This window comes from Corapipo altera, unplaced genomic scaffold (assembly GCF_003945725.1).
Source record: "Corapipo altera isolate COAL_440 unplaced genomic scaffold, ASM394572v1 164, whole genome shotgun sequence".
Classification (NCBI taxonomy): domain Eukaryota; kingdom Metazoa; phylum Chordata; class Aves; order Passeriformes; family Pipridae; genus Corapipo; species Corapipo altera.
This window is the reverse complement of record NW_020884969.1, coordinates 93,780-110,018: the sequence shown is the minus strand read 5'-3', so window position 1 is coordinate 110,018 and position 16,239 is coordinate 93,780. Positions and strand designations below refer to the sequence as shown.

General features: G+C 52.5%; 1 protein-coding gene across 3 annotated transcripts; it reads right to left on the bottom strand.

The window, feature by feature from the left end:
• Window positions 1-732: 732 nt before the first annotated feature.
• On the bottom strand, window positions 733-13,068 carry CTSB (cathepsin B). 3 transcript variants are annotated; one of them, XM_027665068.1, is made up of 10 exons: window positions 13,025-13,068; window positions 7,401-7,552; window positions 6,793-6,878; window positions 6,266-6,380; window positions 5,489-5,607; window positions 4,758-4,843; window positions 3,933-4,079; window positions 3,130-3,246; window positions 2,185-2,313; window positions 733-2,098 (listed from the first exon to the last, which is right to left on the bottom strand). In XM_027665068.1, the coding sequence occupies exons 2-10, from the start codon at window positions 7,524-7,526 to the stop codon at window positions 2,001-2,003; spliced, it is 1,023 nt and encodes a 340-aa protein (XP_027520869.1). In that variant the 5' UTR covers window positions 7,527-7,552; window positions 13,025-13,068; the 3' UTR covers window positions 733-2,000. The 3 variants fall into 3 exon arrangements, with proteins under 3 accessions (XP_027520869.1, XP_027520868.1, XP_027520870.1); XM_027665067.1 differs by lacking the exon at window positions 13,025-13,068 and adding an exon at window positions 12,981-13,005; XM_027665069.1 differs by lacking the exon at window positions 13,025-13,068 and adding an exon at window positions 9,473-9,599.
• Between the last annotated feature and the right edge of the window lie 3,171 nt (window positions 13,069-16,239).

The following is a 16,239-nucleotide window of genomic DNA, read 5'->3' as shown; positions in this document are numbered from 1 at the left end:
TGAAGCACCTTCCCCACCATCAGCACAAGCCCCAGGCAGTGGCTGTCACTAGTAGGGCCAGAGGACAGGGATGGGACTGACCACACCTGCACAGGGAAGTGCAAGTGATTTTCCTGCTCTGCTCAGGTGAGACCCCACCTGCAGAGCTGCCTCCAGCTCTGGGTCCCAGCATCTGAAGGACATGGAGCTGCTGGACAGACTCCAGAGGAGGCCATGGAGATGGCTCCAAGGGCTGGAGCCCCTCTGCTCTGAAGACAGACTGGCAGAGCTGGGGGTGTTCACGTGGAGGAAAGAAGGCTCCAGGGAAACCTTAGAGCCCCTTCCAGAGCCTAAAGGGGCTCCAAGAGAGCTGGAGAGGGACTTTGGACAAGGGATGGAGGGACAGGACAAGGGAGAATGGCTTCCCACTGCCGGAGGGCAGGGTTAGATGGGATATTGGGAAGGAAATCTTCCATTTGAGGGTGGGGAGGCCCTGGCACAGGTTGCCCAGAGAAGGTGTGGCTGTCCCAGACCTGGAAGTGTTCAAGGCCAGGCTGGGTGGGGCTTGGAGCAACCTGGGCTAGTGGAAGGTGTCCCTGCCCATGGCAGGGGGTTGGAAGTGAATGATCTTAGAGGTCCCTTCCAACCCAAACTATTCCATGAAGACAGAAAGGTCTCACCTGCTTCCACAGCAGACAATCATTTGAGGTGGTTGGAAGTTGAGCAGAAGCAACCAGGGGCCAGGAGACAAGACACTGGAGAAATCATTTATTGGCACGGTTGTTCCAACCACAACAGCACAGCTCTGGCTCACTGGTGTCTGAGTAAGCAGAGGTAAGGGGCTATTTTACAATGCATGGGAGAGCCTGCTTCACATGTTTCAGCCTGCAGCCTCAGCTCAGTAATATACTTTGTGCTTTAATTAAAAAAAAAAAAAAAAAAGCTCTTTTGCTATATTAGTGTTGGCAAATCATGATTCCTCCTACACAACTACTACACCTCCCCCCAGTAACAAAAATAAGGGTATTTTTCTTCCTTAACACCTGTGGCTCAAGAAAAAAAATGCTTCAATTGTGTGCAAGTCAGTGAGATACCTCCAAGCATCTGCAGCAGACTTGGGAGCCATCCCTCAGGTCAGCATTCAGCACCTCCAGCACCAAAGCACCCCAATTTTGGGTGCTGCACCCTTGCCCAGGGTTCACACACCAAGCTGCCCAGCCATGGATATAAAGTGGTTTGCTCTTTCCAGTGTCCTCCTGGATGCTGGCAGGATATTTGATCAAAGGCTCACGGAGCTCCAGCCAGGCCCTTCCCTGGGATCAAGAACCCCAGACTACAGCAGATAGAAACCAAATGAACAGTTGAAGTGGTTTAAAAAGCCAAATGGATGGAGCAGAGCAAGCAATGCACAAAGGACTTGGTGCAGGCAGCTCTGGCCAGAGCCAGCCCCACATCAAGTTCATCAGTATTTTGTCACTAATAGGTCTAAATTTAGCCAGTTCAAGGCACACACTAACATTCCCTGCTTGTTTTGGGTACTAACAGTCAAACCAACCCAGCCAGGGGTGCACAAATCCCTCCTGGCTATGGCTTCCCAGCAGGATCCATCTCTGCTGCCCCAGCAAGTCCCTAATCCCAGCACAAAGCTACTGCTTCCTGCCCTCCCAGTAACAAACTGGGCTGGAAGGGGTCCAGGCTAACCAAACACCAAGAGGCCAGCGAGCTCCCCAGCAGTCCTTTGAGCAGGGAATGCCCCATGGCTGCAACCCACCAGGAGCAGAAGGTTGGTAGAGAGCAGCTCCACCTCCAGCTCCGATGTACAAAAAAAAAAACCACCAAAAAAAAAAACCACCAAAAAAACTGAAAAACAACCAAAAAAAAAAAAAGGAAAAAAGAAAAGATAAAAAGCTTTAATAAAGTAATCTCAACTATAGTCTCTTAGAAGGGGGGGGTCTCTGCACCCAACCCACTATCAGTTAAAAGCATCAGGGACTCGGGATTATTTGTGGTTTGATCCAAGGTTACATCCTCTTCCAGTACTGCTCCGTCCTGGGGATGCCGGCCACGACCTCGGACTCGATGCCACAGTGGTCCTCCCCTCGGAGGATTTTGAAGAAGCCTGGAAGCACACCAAGAGCAACACTCAACCTCAGCCTCCTCACCGTGCCCAGTAGAACAGGGAGGGGGTTCCCCGTGGGGCCTCACCATTGTCCCCCCAGTCGGTGTTCCAGGAGTTGGCCACCAGCCAGTACGGGGTGTCGTTCTCCACTCCCCAGCCCAGGATCCGGATGGCGTGGCCTCCAACCTGCTCCCCGGACACGTGCTGGTACACTCCTGCAAGGCAACACACCAACATGTCCATGGGCACTGTGTTTCCATGCCACAGAGCAACGAGAGGTTGTGGGACACCTGATTTGGGGACCCAGAAGGCAGCTGAGAAGAGGTTTTTGGTTAAATGTGAACCTGAAACTCAAGGGTCTGGAGGAAGGAATTTTACATGGGGAGACAGTGGCAAGACAAGAGGGAATGGCATTAAACTAGTAGAGAGATTTAGATTGGATGTTAGGAGGAATTCTTGGTGTGAGGGTGGTGAGGCCCTGGCATAGGTTGCTCAGAGAAGCTGTGGCTGTCCCATTCCTGGAAGTGTTCAAGGACAAATTGGATGGAGCTTGGAGCAACCTGGGCTAGTGGAAGGTGTCCCTGCCCATGGCAGAGGGTTGGAACGAGATGGTCCTTAAAGTCCCTTCCAACCCAAACCATTCCACAATTCTATGACTGATGCTCAGCACCAGCTTAGCACACAGGACATCCAGAGACACTCAGCAAGGGGCCAAAAAGCAGCTCAGAACAAGGAACTGGGGTCCTTCTGCCAGGATTTTACCTAAAATCCAAGCTGTTGTTCTCAGCTGGAATTTGGGGCAGTCTCCATTGGGGTTCCCTCCTTGAACCACTCCCAAGCACTGATTCCCTTTGCTATAAACCAATGGATACAGCAGATGGCATCAGCCCATGGTCCTGCCACACCAGAAACTCAAGGGTGAGCTTGAGATCTCCTTTCAGACTTGAGCAGAGGGACAAGGGCCACAAAGGAAGGACCCTCTGGATGAAGCAGGGAACAGGGCTTCCCCCAGCCTCAGTGCTGACACTCACCAGACTTGTACATCAGGAAATCCTCATAGACAATAAAGGCTCCTTCCACTGGGCCATTCTTGTAGATCTCAGCCATGATTTCCTTCTCACTGCGAGGGACTCCATAGGAGGTGATGCCTAGGGAGGAAAAAATTCCCATCATTAGGACAGAACTGTCAGGCCACACAGGGATTGGATGGCTCAGCTGAGACTGCTCAGTGTGACCCTGCAAGAGGCCTCTTCCACTTAATCTCAGGTTAAATTCAAACCCAGCTGCTCTGGAGACAGTGACACAGTCAGGCAGGCAAAGTGGGTTCCAGATATCCCTCTTCTACAGGGAATTATTTCATCTGAGTCATATTCTGTGCCCAAAGACCTATTCCAGACAGCTTCAGAGGGAATGGAAATTTTCTTCTTGTACATCCTCAAAAAAACAATCCAAATTACTCGAGGCTGAGACAAATCTTTAAGAAACAGCTGGATTATCCTAAATGTACAGGGCTGGCTCTACCAAGGAGTCAGAAGGAGGTGGCTTTGACACCAGACAGGACTCAGCACCACACTCTTCAACCCAGCCACGTGCACCATGAGGACTCAAACCATTTTCTTTCCCCAGTCTCAGTTGATGAGGAATACAAATACAAACTGTGCATCTGCCAGGCTGCTGTTTGCTCCAGGACCACCAGACTGGGGTCTCCAGGGACAAGGCACAGAAAATAACCACAGTAAACCAGCTTGGGAACAGGTCCAACCCTGCCAACCCTGCCAACCCCACCAAGTTGCCACAAGGAACAGCTCTGGAGCTGTGCTGTCACCTCCCTTACCGTAGTGCTTGTCCTCCTTGTAGGAGGGTGAGTACCCAGGTTCACAGTGCTTGCTGCATCTTGGGGTTCCCCCTCCTTCCCCGGTGCAGGGGGGCCGGGAGCCGTTCACGTGGTGCTCGCAGGGTGGGATGGAGTAGGGACGGCAGCCTGTCGAGGACAGAGGTGACATGAACTGGCTGTCCCCAGATTTCCTAACAAGCCATGCTGGAGAAGGTACCAGATGTCCCGAGAAAGGGTCTTTCTGACCCAGGAACCCTACAGATCAGTGAGGTGCAAGAGTAGGTTTCTCCCCTGGCAGTTGGGCAATCTCTCCGTCAGCAAAGGGTTTCCCTCTGGATCTGCTTCCCACCACCTGCCTCTTGACAAGGAGATGGAAAAGATGGAAACACGATGGGAACATGGCCATGCTAGGAGGAGGCTGAGGTTTCCACTCTGGAAGTGACTTTTGGAAGGGGAAACATGCTGGGAAGATCTCCTGACCTCATCCAAAATGTACCAAACTAGTCCAAAACCAGCTACAACAAAAAATTCACAGCCTGATTCATTCCTGCAATGGAAGCAGGAGCCTTGTGGGATTGTTAAGGGCTACTGGCTCCCTTCCTGGATGGGTCTCCTGTCTCTAGGTGCTGCTCAGGGACCCTTGTCCCAAAGGAGCCACCAGAAATGGGGACAGGAGCTGGGACAGCAGAGGTTTTTGAGCCCAGACCTGAAGGAGGGAAAAGCCACAAGGATGCAGAGAAGGACAGAAGCCTCCCGAAGGACATGAACCTTAACCAGGCAGAGATGGTCCTCTTTGTTTTCCCAAGGGTATCTGCCAGGACTTACCCACATGGGAATCGTAGAGGCCCCCAGACACGAGGCCCCTCTCTGTCCAGTACCTCCACGCACCGGAGGGATAACCACCATTGCACCTGGAGGAAGAGGCAGCAGTTCCAGCCCCAGCCTGCCCATTTTGGGGGAGGCAGGGGAATGGAGGGAGCTTGGATGGCTTAAGGAAAGTTTAAGGCATATTGAACATTCTTTTACTCTGTTCCTGCCTTCCCGAGGACTCGCCTTGAAACAACAAAGCCCTCAGGTAAGGAGCTAAGAGCCTCCAAATCCCAAAGTGCCTCCTTACCATGTCCCTTATCAGCTTCTGCTGCCAGGAGCAACAGGACTTGGAGACCAAACTCCCTACCCTGTGCTCAACAACTGGAAAAGCCACAGGCAAAAGGCTTGTAGCTGAAAACTAAGGATCTGGGACTAGGAAAAGATCCTTCCCTTGGCTTTGGCAACTGCCAGCTCTGCATGGAAGAGCATTGCTGTGGCTTGCCCTCCTTCCACCAGCCATCATCATCCACTATCCTGGGGGCAGGATGTGTCCCAGAGGAATTCCTGTCCATGAAATCACCTTTTTGTTCCCATCTAACTCCAGCACTCACAGCACAAACCTCTGGTGGAGCTTCCTGCTCATTAGGGAGACCAGGAAGACAGAGGTGAAGCAATGAGCATCTCTAGGTTGTGTCCCTGCTCCTCCCATCCCCCTTCCAAGTGCACAAGGATCAGGAGCAGCTCACCCCATGCCGCACTCGAAGCCACAGCATGACAGCAAGTCCTCAGCTGACACCTCCACACTGACCTTGGCGTTGGTGTGGACACAGATTCTGTCTGAAATCGCTTCTACGGCGCCAAAAGCCTGTGGGCAGCCCCAGAACACCATTAGAGCTGGTCATGGGAGAGAAACCAGGAGACCTCCTGGCAGTGAGTGCAGCAGGCATGGGCCTGGCTGGGAGAAGACACTGAGGAGCTCAGACACTGCAGGATCCTCCCTGTTCCCCCATATAGGGCAGCAAAGATGCTCTGAGGGCTGGAGCCCCTCTGCTCTGGACACAGGTTGGGAGAGCTGGGGGTGTTAAGCCCGGAGAAGAGAAGGGTCCAGGGAGACCTTAGACTCCCTTCCAGTGCCTAAAGGGGCTCCGAGAGAGCTGGAGAGGGACTTTGGACAGGGACAAGGGGGAATGGTTTCTTCATAATGCCAGAGGGCAGGGTTAGATGGGATATTGGGAAGGAATTCTTGGCTGTAAGGGTGGTGAGGCCCTAGCACAGGTTGTCCAGAGAAGCTGTGGCTGCCCCTGGATCCCTGGAAGTGTTCAAGGCCAGGCGAGAAACCTCATCAAGTGGAAGGTGTTGCTTCTTATGGTAGGGGGGTTGGAACTGGATGAGCTTCAAGGTCCCTTCCCACCCAAACCACTCTGTGACTCTATGATTTACACAGTTCAGTAGCAAACCCAACAGCATGGTTTTTGTCCAGCAAAGTCTGTATTAACAGGTCCTTAAGCTGCCCGTGTTCTTACCCAGCAGGAGCCACAGGAGCCCTGGTCTCTTATCTCACTGATGGTGGGACAGTTGGGCCACTGTGTCCGTGAGTCGAAGTTATCAGGCAGCTCCATGTCTGCAGCAAAGTCCACCCTGCAAGTGAGAAGAAGGAAGTCCCATCACAGGAGCACCAGTGTAACAGGACTGGTTGCTCTGGACTCTTCAACCTCCTCTGAAGGTGACCTGGAGGATGAGGGCTCTTGTTGTTTGCTGACTGAAGGAGCATAAGTGCTTCTGACGTCCTCAGACCAGGTCAGCAGCTACTCTAGTGTGTTAATTTTCAAGGATAACAAATTACACAGTTGGTCAAGTATCTGGCAGGACATAGGACAGATATTCCCCTGACACATGCTCCATGTTTAATTCCATGCATGATGTCGACCAGGCTGCACCCATGGGAACACTGCTCACAGTCTGCCAGAAGAGTCCCTCACCCACTCCAGACACATCTGGAAGATCCAGACAAGCTTTTACAGGAGCTTCACCTTCTTCTGCCAGCACTCACCTCTCAGGGAGCTTGGCCCCACCCAGGAAGGTGCCACAGAGCTTCTTTACATAGGTCATGTCAGCATTGGGGAAGTTGTGCCCTGCCTGGGAAGAGACACACAGAAATGGGACACAACTCTTCACAGCCGCCAAGCACATTGCTGGGCCCAGCCTGGTGCTCCAGAGCTCCCTGAATCCCAACCAGAGTCTAACACTTGCTGTAAAGCCCAGGGGTAAAAAGCCAACTACCCAGAGACACAGAACACAGCCCCTTCCAGGATGAGCCCATCATGACCAGCAAGTTCCATCTAAAGGGTCTGGCCACAGCAAACTGGCCAAGGAGGGTTTGGGCAGGTCACCAACAGAGCTGGACACCTCCAGAGTTTTCTCCTCTTACATTGCTCCTATTCCACAAACTCATCAGTGCTCTGCTCCAAAGAGGAGAAGCTCCAGTTACTGTCACTCCAGGAACCCCTGAGAGCATCACTTCACTGGAAAAATCAACTGGAATCAAGGCTGGTTTGATGTCACCACTGTGGTGAGACTCCCAAAGCTCAGCCACTGAATCCCACAAAGAGACAATATATTATCAATGTATATCCCCCCAAAAATCAACCCAGCACTCACCTTCCAGGTAGTGTTGAGCTTGTTTATGTGGTTGACCAAGTCACTGGAGAGGGGAGGGAAGTAAGGAATGCTGCGAGCGTTGGCGAAGGCCACCAGGACACACAGGATGGACACGGATGGCCACATCTTGGCCAAAGAATGGGACACTCCACCTGCAGCCAGATTGGAGCATCATTGCAAACTTCCCAAGGTAGGTTCAGACCACAAGCAACACCAAAGGATCATCACAGCAACACGTGAGAGGATAAAACATGTGGCTGCACCAGGCCCCTTTGTATCCTGAATTACCCCAAAAGTCAGGAGAGACACAGGAGCAGAGAAATAACCCCCCTCCTGCAGCTCAGGAGAAATCAGACAAGGCAACCTTGTTTGTTGACCACTGCAGGATTAGCAGAAGCAGGAAAATACTTTTTGAAGCAGATCCAAGGGATTTGGAGGGTATTAAAACCTGTGTTTACTTCTACAAAAATGGAGAATAAGGACTAGGAGAAGGAGTAAATGACATCCCACCTCCATGGCAAACCCCAGGCAGGGCTGCAGCCCCAGGGACTTGCTGACTCCTGGCCCTACTGTAGTACTCTTCCTGAAAAGATATCACTCCAAATTTGGACTTTTTGGACATCACAGCCTCATTTTGGCCAGCCCATTGCCCTGGGGACCCTGATCGGAGTCACAGCCCCCAGGTGTGACCCCCTGCCCATCCAGAGGGGGTCCCACATGCACTGAAGCTTCCTGTGGCTGCTGCCCCCCTGCTCCCACTCCCACTGGGGCTTTTCAGCAGGGAGGTGCAGGGCACCAGGAAAGTCCCAATTTGGGGAACAGAGACGCAGGGGAAATCCAAGAGCACGAAAGAATGGACAACAGCCTCCTGCAAAGGACCACAAGCACCATCCAGCCAAGGATGCTGCAAGGCTCGGTGGTTTCTCTGCTCTCTTGCCTCCTTTAATATAACTCACATCCAATCGCCCAACTCCAGTTTAACCCCCAACACCAGCAGCTTGTTCCACGTCCCCACGCCTGACTCAGACACATCACCAGGCCACAAGCTCCTCTATCTCTACAAACACACCAGGGCACCCTCCTCCTCCTCCAAACCCTCCCAGCTCCCTCCCACCAACCCCCACACCCACCCCGGCGAGCTCCAAGCCCGGTGAGCAACCCAAGACCTCGTATGCTCCACAGCAGAGACACTCAGGCTTTAATTCCTGCTCATCCCAGCGAGCTGAATGTGTAATCACCTTTGCAAGCCTGGGCTTAAACTGGACACGCAGCTCCTGCCAGCAGCTCTCCAACCCCACCGAGGCAGAGCTGGATGAGCAGGGGATGGGGATGGGGATGGGAGATCACACACATCTCCATGCCGGCTGCTTCCACCCACTCACAGCCAAGTTTAGCCTTTCCAGAGAAGAAAACCCAGCAGGAGTGTCCTACTTTCTGCCAGCAGCAAGCCCAGGAGGCTGCAGCTCACTGTATAAAGGGGCTTTTTTTCCTTTCCCCCCTCCTACTTCCACCATTTATTTATTTTTTTACCCCCTTCTTTGTGCTTTCAGCAGGATGCTCAGCACAAAAAACAGTTTACTTTCAGCAGCACAGGGGTGCTCCTACCCCTAAATCTCACCTCTTTGAAGTGGTTTAATGCATATTTGCAGGGGTTTCGTGCATATTTGCTTGCTTAGAGGTTTCTGCAGGCAAGGGACTCGCTGGCATTCCTGGTGTCCCCTCCGTGCTCTCCTGCTTACGCAGCAGGAAGGAGGTTACACCCAGAGAAACAAATACACATTTCTAAGACTACTGTGGTTTTTGCCTTGTGCCCCTTCGACACGGCCACAATAAGCCTGCAGGTGACCAGCCAGAGCTGAAGCATCTTTTCAATGAAAAATATTAAAAAAAATAATAAAATACACACAACACACACAAAAAAATCCAACCCCAAAAAACCTCTGTACTTCCTGCAGTCAGCTTTGTTTATTCCATAGCACAGGAAGGAGGTATTTTCGAGGCCAGAAGCCACATGAGAGACACTTTTCTTTTCAGTAGGATGCTTGTAAATTTGCTGACAGGCTGAAACTCACCCTGCAAGGAACCGATAGGCTGCTCACACCCAGCTTTTGAGGGACAGACACGGGAGACCTCACGTCCTCAGGTCACCAGTTCACACTGGCAACCCGAAACCAAACTGAAAATAGATCCCTGCAGTTTCCTCTCCTGAAACCAAACTGAAAACAGATGCCTGCAGTTTCCCTTTGCTGCTTCAGCTCTATTGCTTTGCATGTGCCCCACGACATGGCCCAGGGCCAGCAAAACTGGCAAACCAAAGAGCTGGGAGCCAGCCCCTTGCTTCAGCAAACAAACCTTGTGCCAATTCTCCCCTGGGCATTCAGCCTCCCTGTGGGGCATGAGAGAGCTGGGCATGTTCGACCTGGAAGAGAGAACACTGGGGAGACATGAGAGCCCCTTCCAGTGCCTAAAGAGGCTCCAAGAGACTTTGGGTAAGGGCCTGGAGGGACAGGGCAGGGAATGGCTTCAAACTGACAGAGCGCAGGGTCAGATGGGATATTAGGGAGAAGTGGTTCCCAGTGAGGGCAGTGAGGCCCTGGCACAGGTTGCCCAGAGAAGCTGTGGTTGCCCCATCCCTGGAAACATTTAAGGTCAGGTTGGATGGGGCTCTGAGCAACCTGATTTATAGTTAAAGATGCTGCTGCTCATTGCAGGGGGGTTGGACTAAATGACCTTTAAACTTCCCTTCCAACCCACACCTTCTTATTATTCTAGGAGGCCTCCCATGGCCACGAAGTTTCAAGGGGGAGCTGATACTCCCAGCTGGCTGGCATGGAACATCCCAGCATCTGGCTGGAAAAGGAAAGGGAAATCCTCGATCTCGCGGGATTTCTTCCTCTCTAACTCCCCCCCCCTCCTCCCCAGCTTCAGCCAGCGCCCTGTGCACAGCAGATCTATAAATAGGGCACACAGGCACGGGACTGGCAGGATGGATTCCCGATTCCCACTGACGGTGGGTCACGTGCAGCCAGAGCCACAACGACCCGGGAGACGCCGCAGCAAGAAAAGGCTGCTGGTTTCCACCATCACCCCCCTTTCCCAGCTGATTCGAGCTGCAAGAGCTTCCTGTGGCAGCGTTATCAGGCATGTGCTTCCCCCACCACCTCTATCTCCTCCACACACAACCTCCTCCACTAAAACCCCACGGCTGTTCCAAATACCATCAGAGGAGCAGCACCAAACCCAGAATTGCGAAACAGCTGCTGCACCCCACAGATACCTGTTCCTCTTCACGCACAGTGAACAGGTCAGAGGAGTTGCTCCAGCAAACCCAGGAGATCCCTTCCCTTTGCAACCCTCCCATGGCTCCGGAGGTGCCTCGCAGCTTTGGGATAACCCTGGCTAAGGCTGTTTTCACAGGTCACATCCCACCACAGCTCATTAGCTTGAAAACAAAAACAAGGCTGTTGGACTTCTTAGGATACGACAGCTTCACCCTAGAAAGCTCTCCAGGTGGGAGGAGGATGTTTGGGGCTTACAAAAGCCATCCAAGCTGTTTCACCTCCTCTTGGGCTGCAGCCCTGGGAGCAGAGAACCCCCCTGCTTTCGGATCCAAAACTGTTACTGCAGTTTATTGAAGAACAAGCAAGAAATAACTGCCCAGTAGCACACCTGTCCCTGGGCAGGATGCTCACAATTTCACAATTCACCCAGCTGGTTGCTTAAAAAGAGGAAATATGGGCCCCCGAGTGCAGCTCTCAAGCCCCCCACTCCCAGCCAGTGAGGAGCAATCACTGAGGCCGAAGGCTCTCCGACAGGAGCTGCTCAGAGCAGCTGCAGACTGAGAGGGAGGAGAGTATCTAAAGGGAGATGGCTGTGCTGGTGCTGCAGAATCCACCCACATCCTTCTGTGCTGTCGCAGAGGAGGAGGGAAGGAGGAGACACCACCCAGGTGCTTTCTCCATCCCTCTCAACCAGATCTAGGAGCCAGGGGCAGTTCCCCACCGACTTTCCCAGGGACAGAGCTCCTGCTATTTAAACCCTGTTATTCCAGACATCAGCAGGATCCCACAGCCCCCCCTCTAAGCAGCCAAGGAAGGTGCCCGGTGCCCACAACAGCAAATCCCTTTATTGCTGCAGAGTCCCATCACGAAGGTCTTCACCAAATTACCCCAAAAATCAAAGCCTACAAGTCCCATTTAACTTTTATTTAGGGAACAACAACCCAACCCCAAAACCGGCTGTTCCAAGCCCAGCTCACATGACTCAGCTGAGGCAGGTCAGACCACGAGATAAGTCACAGCCCTGAGGCATCTCAGCTTCTCCACTGTCTGGGCCAAACCCCTCCAGGCACAGACAGAGTCACTCACACACCCTTCTCCAAGGGTCTGAGGAAGATAAAAGCTGTCCCACCCTCAATTCTAAAACACCCCCCACCCCTGCAGGGCCAGGGGTGCCCCTCCCGGTCGAGGGGGGTGCTCAGCAACGCCCAAGTCATGTGTCCTCCTCAGCACCAGCCCTTTGCCCAGGCCAGGCTTTGTCCTTTGTCCTGTTTGCCAGGGTTAGTCTGTGACTCCAAGCCACAACAAAGCAAACCCATTCAGGATACAATCCAGCTCAGCTTGCTGTGCCCACCAGGTGAACTTGGCAGCACCAAACTCGTGGCCTGGTGACTTCATTACAGCTCTCACTGCACTGTCAGAACTTGAATTCTTTTTTCTTCAAGAAAAAACAACATGAGGCACTCTTTCCCACACTTACTCCTTTCTAGCAAAGCCAGATCACAAGCACAGGTTAGAGAACAAAATCCAGGAAAGGTCTGGCTTGGAAGGGACCCTAAAGATCATCCAATTCCTACTAGACCAGGCTGTTCAGTATCTGGCAAAATAAATCCATCCTGACACAAGCTGCAGTGCTCACCTTTACAGCTTCCATGCACAGAAAGTACAAGATTCCTCTGCTGCACTGATTTTTTTTTCCTATTCTTACAGTCCACTCCCCAAACCAGAGCCTTGCATAAGACCTCAGACACCCTGTGCTACGGAAATCCCTTCCCTTCATCCGCAACCAGGAGGGAAATGCCCGAAGGACGCGATCTTTGCTGTACCACGCCTGCAGAGCATCCCTGGGATCGGGATACATGGATGAGAGATTTCTTCCAGGCCAGGGCGATGCATGGCAGCTTCTCCAGCGCCATTCCCAAGCCACGGTCCTGGTCCAGACCCAGGCTAGGCTGTGATCACGGGATGTTCCCAGAGTGCCAAACCGACCGCAGCGTCAGCTGACGAGCAGGGCTGGGGTGTTTTTCCTGCCTTTATTATAAAAACAACGCTTCCTCTCCCTTCCCGTGACCCCTTCTGAAGGCTTGCTGATTTTTGACGGTTCAAGGCATTTTTCCGGCAACAAGCCGCACCCTCGAGCCGCAGCGCAAACCCCTTCCCGCATCCCTCAACCGCAATCTCCCTCCCGCGCCAGCCACGGACAAAAATCCCAAAAAAACGCCGCTGGAAAAAGCGGGAGACGCTGCCGCTGGATGTTCAGCAGCCCCCACGGAGCCGTGGAAAGGGGGTGCCCCGTGCCCACCGCCCCACGCGTGTCCCCCGACCCGCAGCATCCTCTGCCCTTACCAGTCCCGTAGCCGCTCCCGCACCCGCGCCCCGCTGCGCCCCTTATGCGCGTCCCCGGCCCGGCCCCCAGGACTCACCCCCGAACCTCGGTAGCGGCGACCGGGGCAGCTCCCGGAGGCTGAGTCACCTCGCCCGGCCCGCCCCCGCCGTGACAGCATCCTGCCGCCTGCCCGCCTCCTGCCCGCCCCTGCTGCCTGCCTGCTTCCCCGATCCTGCCTGCTTCCCCGATCCTGCCGGCTTCCGCGATCCTGCCGGCTTTTCTCCACCTGCCAGCCTCCATACCACTGAGTTTTCCTACCTCCAGCTTGCCTGCATCCCTCCTCCTGCTTACCTGTGACCTTATTTAATCCTACCTGCAACCCACCCTCTGCCATCCTGTCTGAATCCTTCCTCCTGCCTGCTTCCCTGATCCTGTCTGCTTCCCTCCACCTGCCAGCCTCCTCAATCCCACCGGCATCCCATTTCAATCGTGCCTGCATCCCTCCTCCTGCCTGTTTCTGTCCTCCTGCCAGCCTCCATCCCATCTAGTTTTCCTCTTTCAATCTGCCTGCATCCCTCCTCCAGCCTGCCTGTGACCTTACTCAGTCCTACCTGCATCCCACCCTCTGCCATCGTGCCTCCACCCTGCCTCCATCCCTATTCCTGCTTCACTTCTTCTGCCTGCTTCCCTCCACCTGCCAGCCTGCATCCCAATGAGTTTTTCTACATCAATCCCACCTGCATCCCATTTCAATCATGCCTGCATCCCTCCTCCTGCCTGTTTCCGTCCTCCTGCCAGCCTCCATCCCATCTAGTTTTCCTCTTTCAATCTGCCTCCATCCCTACTCCTGCCTGCTTCTCTCCACCTGCCGACCTCCATCCCCATTACTTTTCCTACCTCCAACCTTCCCACGTCCTTCCTCAATCCCACCTTCCCACCTCCATCCCGTCTCCATCTTGCCTGCATTCCTCCTCCTGCCTGTTTCTGACCTCCTGCTGGCCTTCATCCCATCTAGTTTTCCTCTTCCAACCTGCCTCCTCAGTCCCACCTGCGTTCCACTTTCATCCCTTTTCAATCTCACCCACATCCTTCCTGCTTCTGTGATCCATCCTATCTCCATGCCATCTAGTTTTCCTCCACCAACCTGTCTGCATACTTCCTCAATCCCAACTGTATCCCACGCTCTGCTCTTCCATCTCCATCCTGCCTTCATCCCACCTGCATTCCAGCCCCATCCCTCCTGAACACCACCCACATCACACAGGTTGCCCAGAGAAGCTGTGGCTGCCCCATCCCTGGAAGTGTCCAAGGCCAGGTTGGACGGGGCTTGGAGCAACCTGGGATAGTGGAAGGTGTCCCTGCCCATGGCAGGGGGTTGGAATGAGATGAGCTTTAAGGTCCCTTCCAACCCAAACCATTCCATGATTCTGTGATCCTGCCTGCTTCCCTTCTCCAGCCCATCTCCATTCCTCCTTCTTCCCTCCTCCAGCCTGCCTGCAGCCTGCCTCCATCCCATCTAACTTTCCCTGCCCATCCCACCTCCATCCTTCCAGCATCCTTTGAACTTTACATCTGGAAACACAGCAAGATTTTACTGTGTTACTTTGCTAACTGACTTTTCCCCCCACTTTTGCTGATTTTCAGAAGTGTGAACAATACAGAAAAGTCATGTCAGGAGCCACTTTCAAGCCCTGTTCTAAAGGACAAGGATGCCAAAGCTTCTCTTTAATGATAAAAACCATCCCTTTTTTATTCTTTTCTCATCCCTCTTTGCGAGGAGGTGGGAATAAATATACTCCCCACCACCCTCAGAAGTGCAAAGGCCTGAAATAGAAAATAATTAATCAGTGACCAAAAGTCTGACACCCAGCAGCCAGTGTGGAAAATCAACACTTGGCCAAGGGAACCACCTGGAACTTATTGCAGACATTGAACGAATTAGCAATTGATTTTGGTTTAGAAGGTTTTCTAGTGAAGTGATGAAAAAAATAAGAAAAATAACATCAAATGCACTTGACTGCACCCCACGGTATTTGCAAAATAAAATTGGAAGGGTTTTTGCTGTGTTTAAGTGTTTTTATTCCTCAATACTCTGTATGCAAAGGCCCTGGGACCATTGCCTGCCTTTGCATGTAATTTTTAACCATCTCTTTATTATGTTTTTACTTATGCTTCAGCAATTAAAGTAATTAAAAAAAAAAGTAAATAAGTAACTTGTAACCTGCCAAACCTCCCTCTGACTTCACAGGCTTTCTTTGCTCTCCTCGTAAAGCTTGATTTCAGTTTTCTATGTTGCCTGTGAGATTTTGTTGACATAAAACACAGGAAAAATCACCTGGTTTTTGTCCTGCCCTTTGTACAATCTGGCTCTGAAGTCCTTGGTGCATCCAGTCACGTGAGCACGGTGTGGGATGAGTGGGAGCTGGAGTCAAGACATAACTAACACTTATTTCTCCCAGTAACTTGCTGCAATTCCCTCTTTATCCCCAATACCTCCTTATTTCCAACTCGGTTTTTGCCCACAAGTTACGTAATAGCAATTTAAAACCTGTGCAGCCCCATAAAACCCCTTTAATTTGCCTTATTATGGATCATATTGGTGCACATCCCTGGGGCTGTGCTGGTGCCCTCCATGGTTTTTCGGGACAGAGGAGTCACCTGTTTTTCTGCAAGTATTTTGCATCTTTCTCAAGAAGCGAAAGTATGAACTAAAACTTTGCACAGGTTGCTGACTTTTTGCCCTCTTTGGGGAAGTGTCAAAGTTGCTGTGCCTTTTTCAGTTAGTTTGAGCTGAAAACATGTCAGTTTTTGAGATAAGTTGATAATTTTTTGAGATAAGATGCTCCACGGGCTGAAGCTCCTCTGCTCTGGAGCCAGGCTGGGAGAGCTGGGGGCGTTCACCTGGAGAACAGAAGGATCCAGGGAGATCTTAGAGCCCCTTCCAGAGCCTAAAGGGGCTCCAGGAGAGCTGGTGAAGGACTTTGGACAAGGGCCTGGAAGGACAGGACAAGGGAGAATGGCATCACATTGACAGGGGAAGGGACAGATGGGATATTGGGAAGGAAATCTTCCATGTGAGGGTGGTGAGGCCCTGGCACAGGTTGCCCAGAGAAGCTGTGGCTGCCCCATCCCTGAAAGTATCCAAGGTCAGGTTGGGCTGGGGCTTGGAGCAACCTGGGCTAGTGGAAAGTGTCCCTGCCCATGGCAGGGGGGTGGAAATGGATGATCTTTAAAG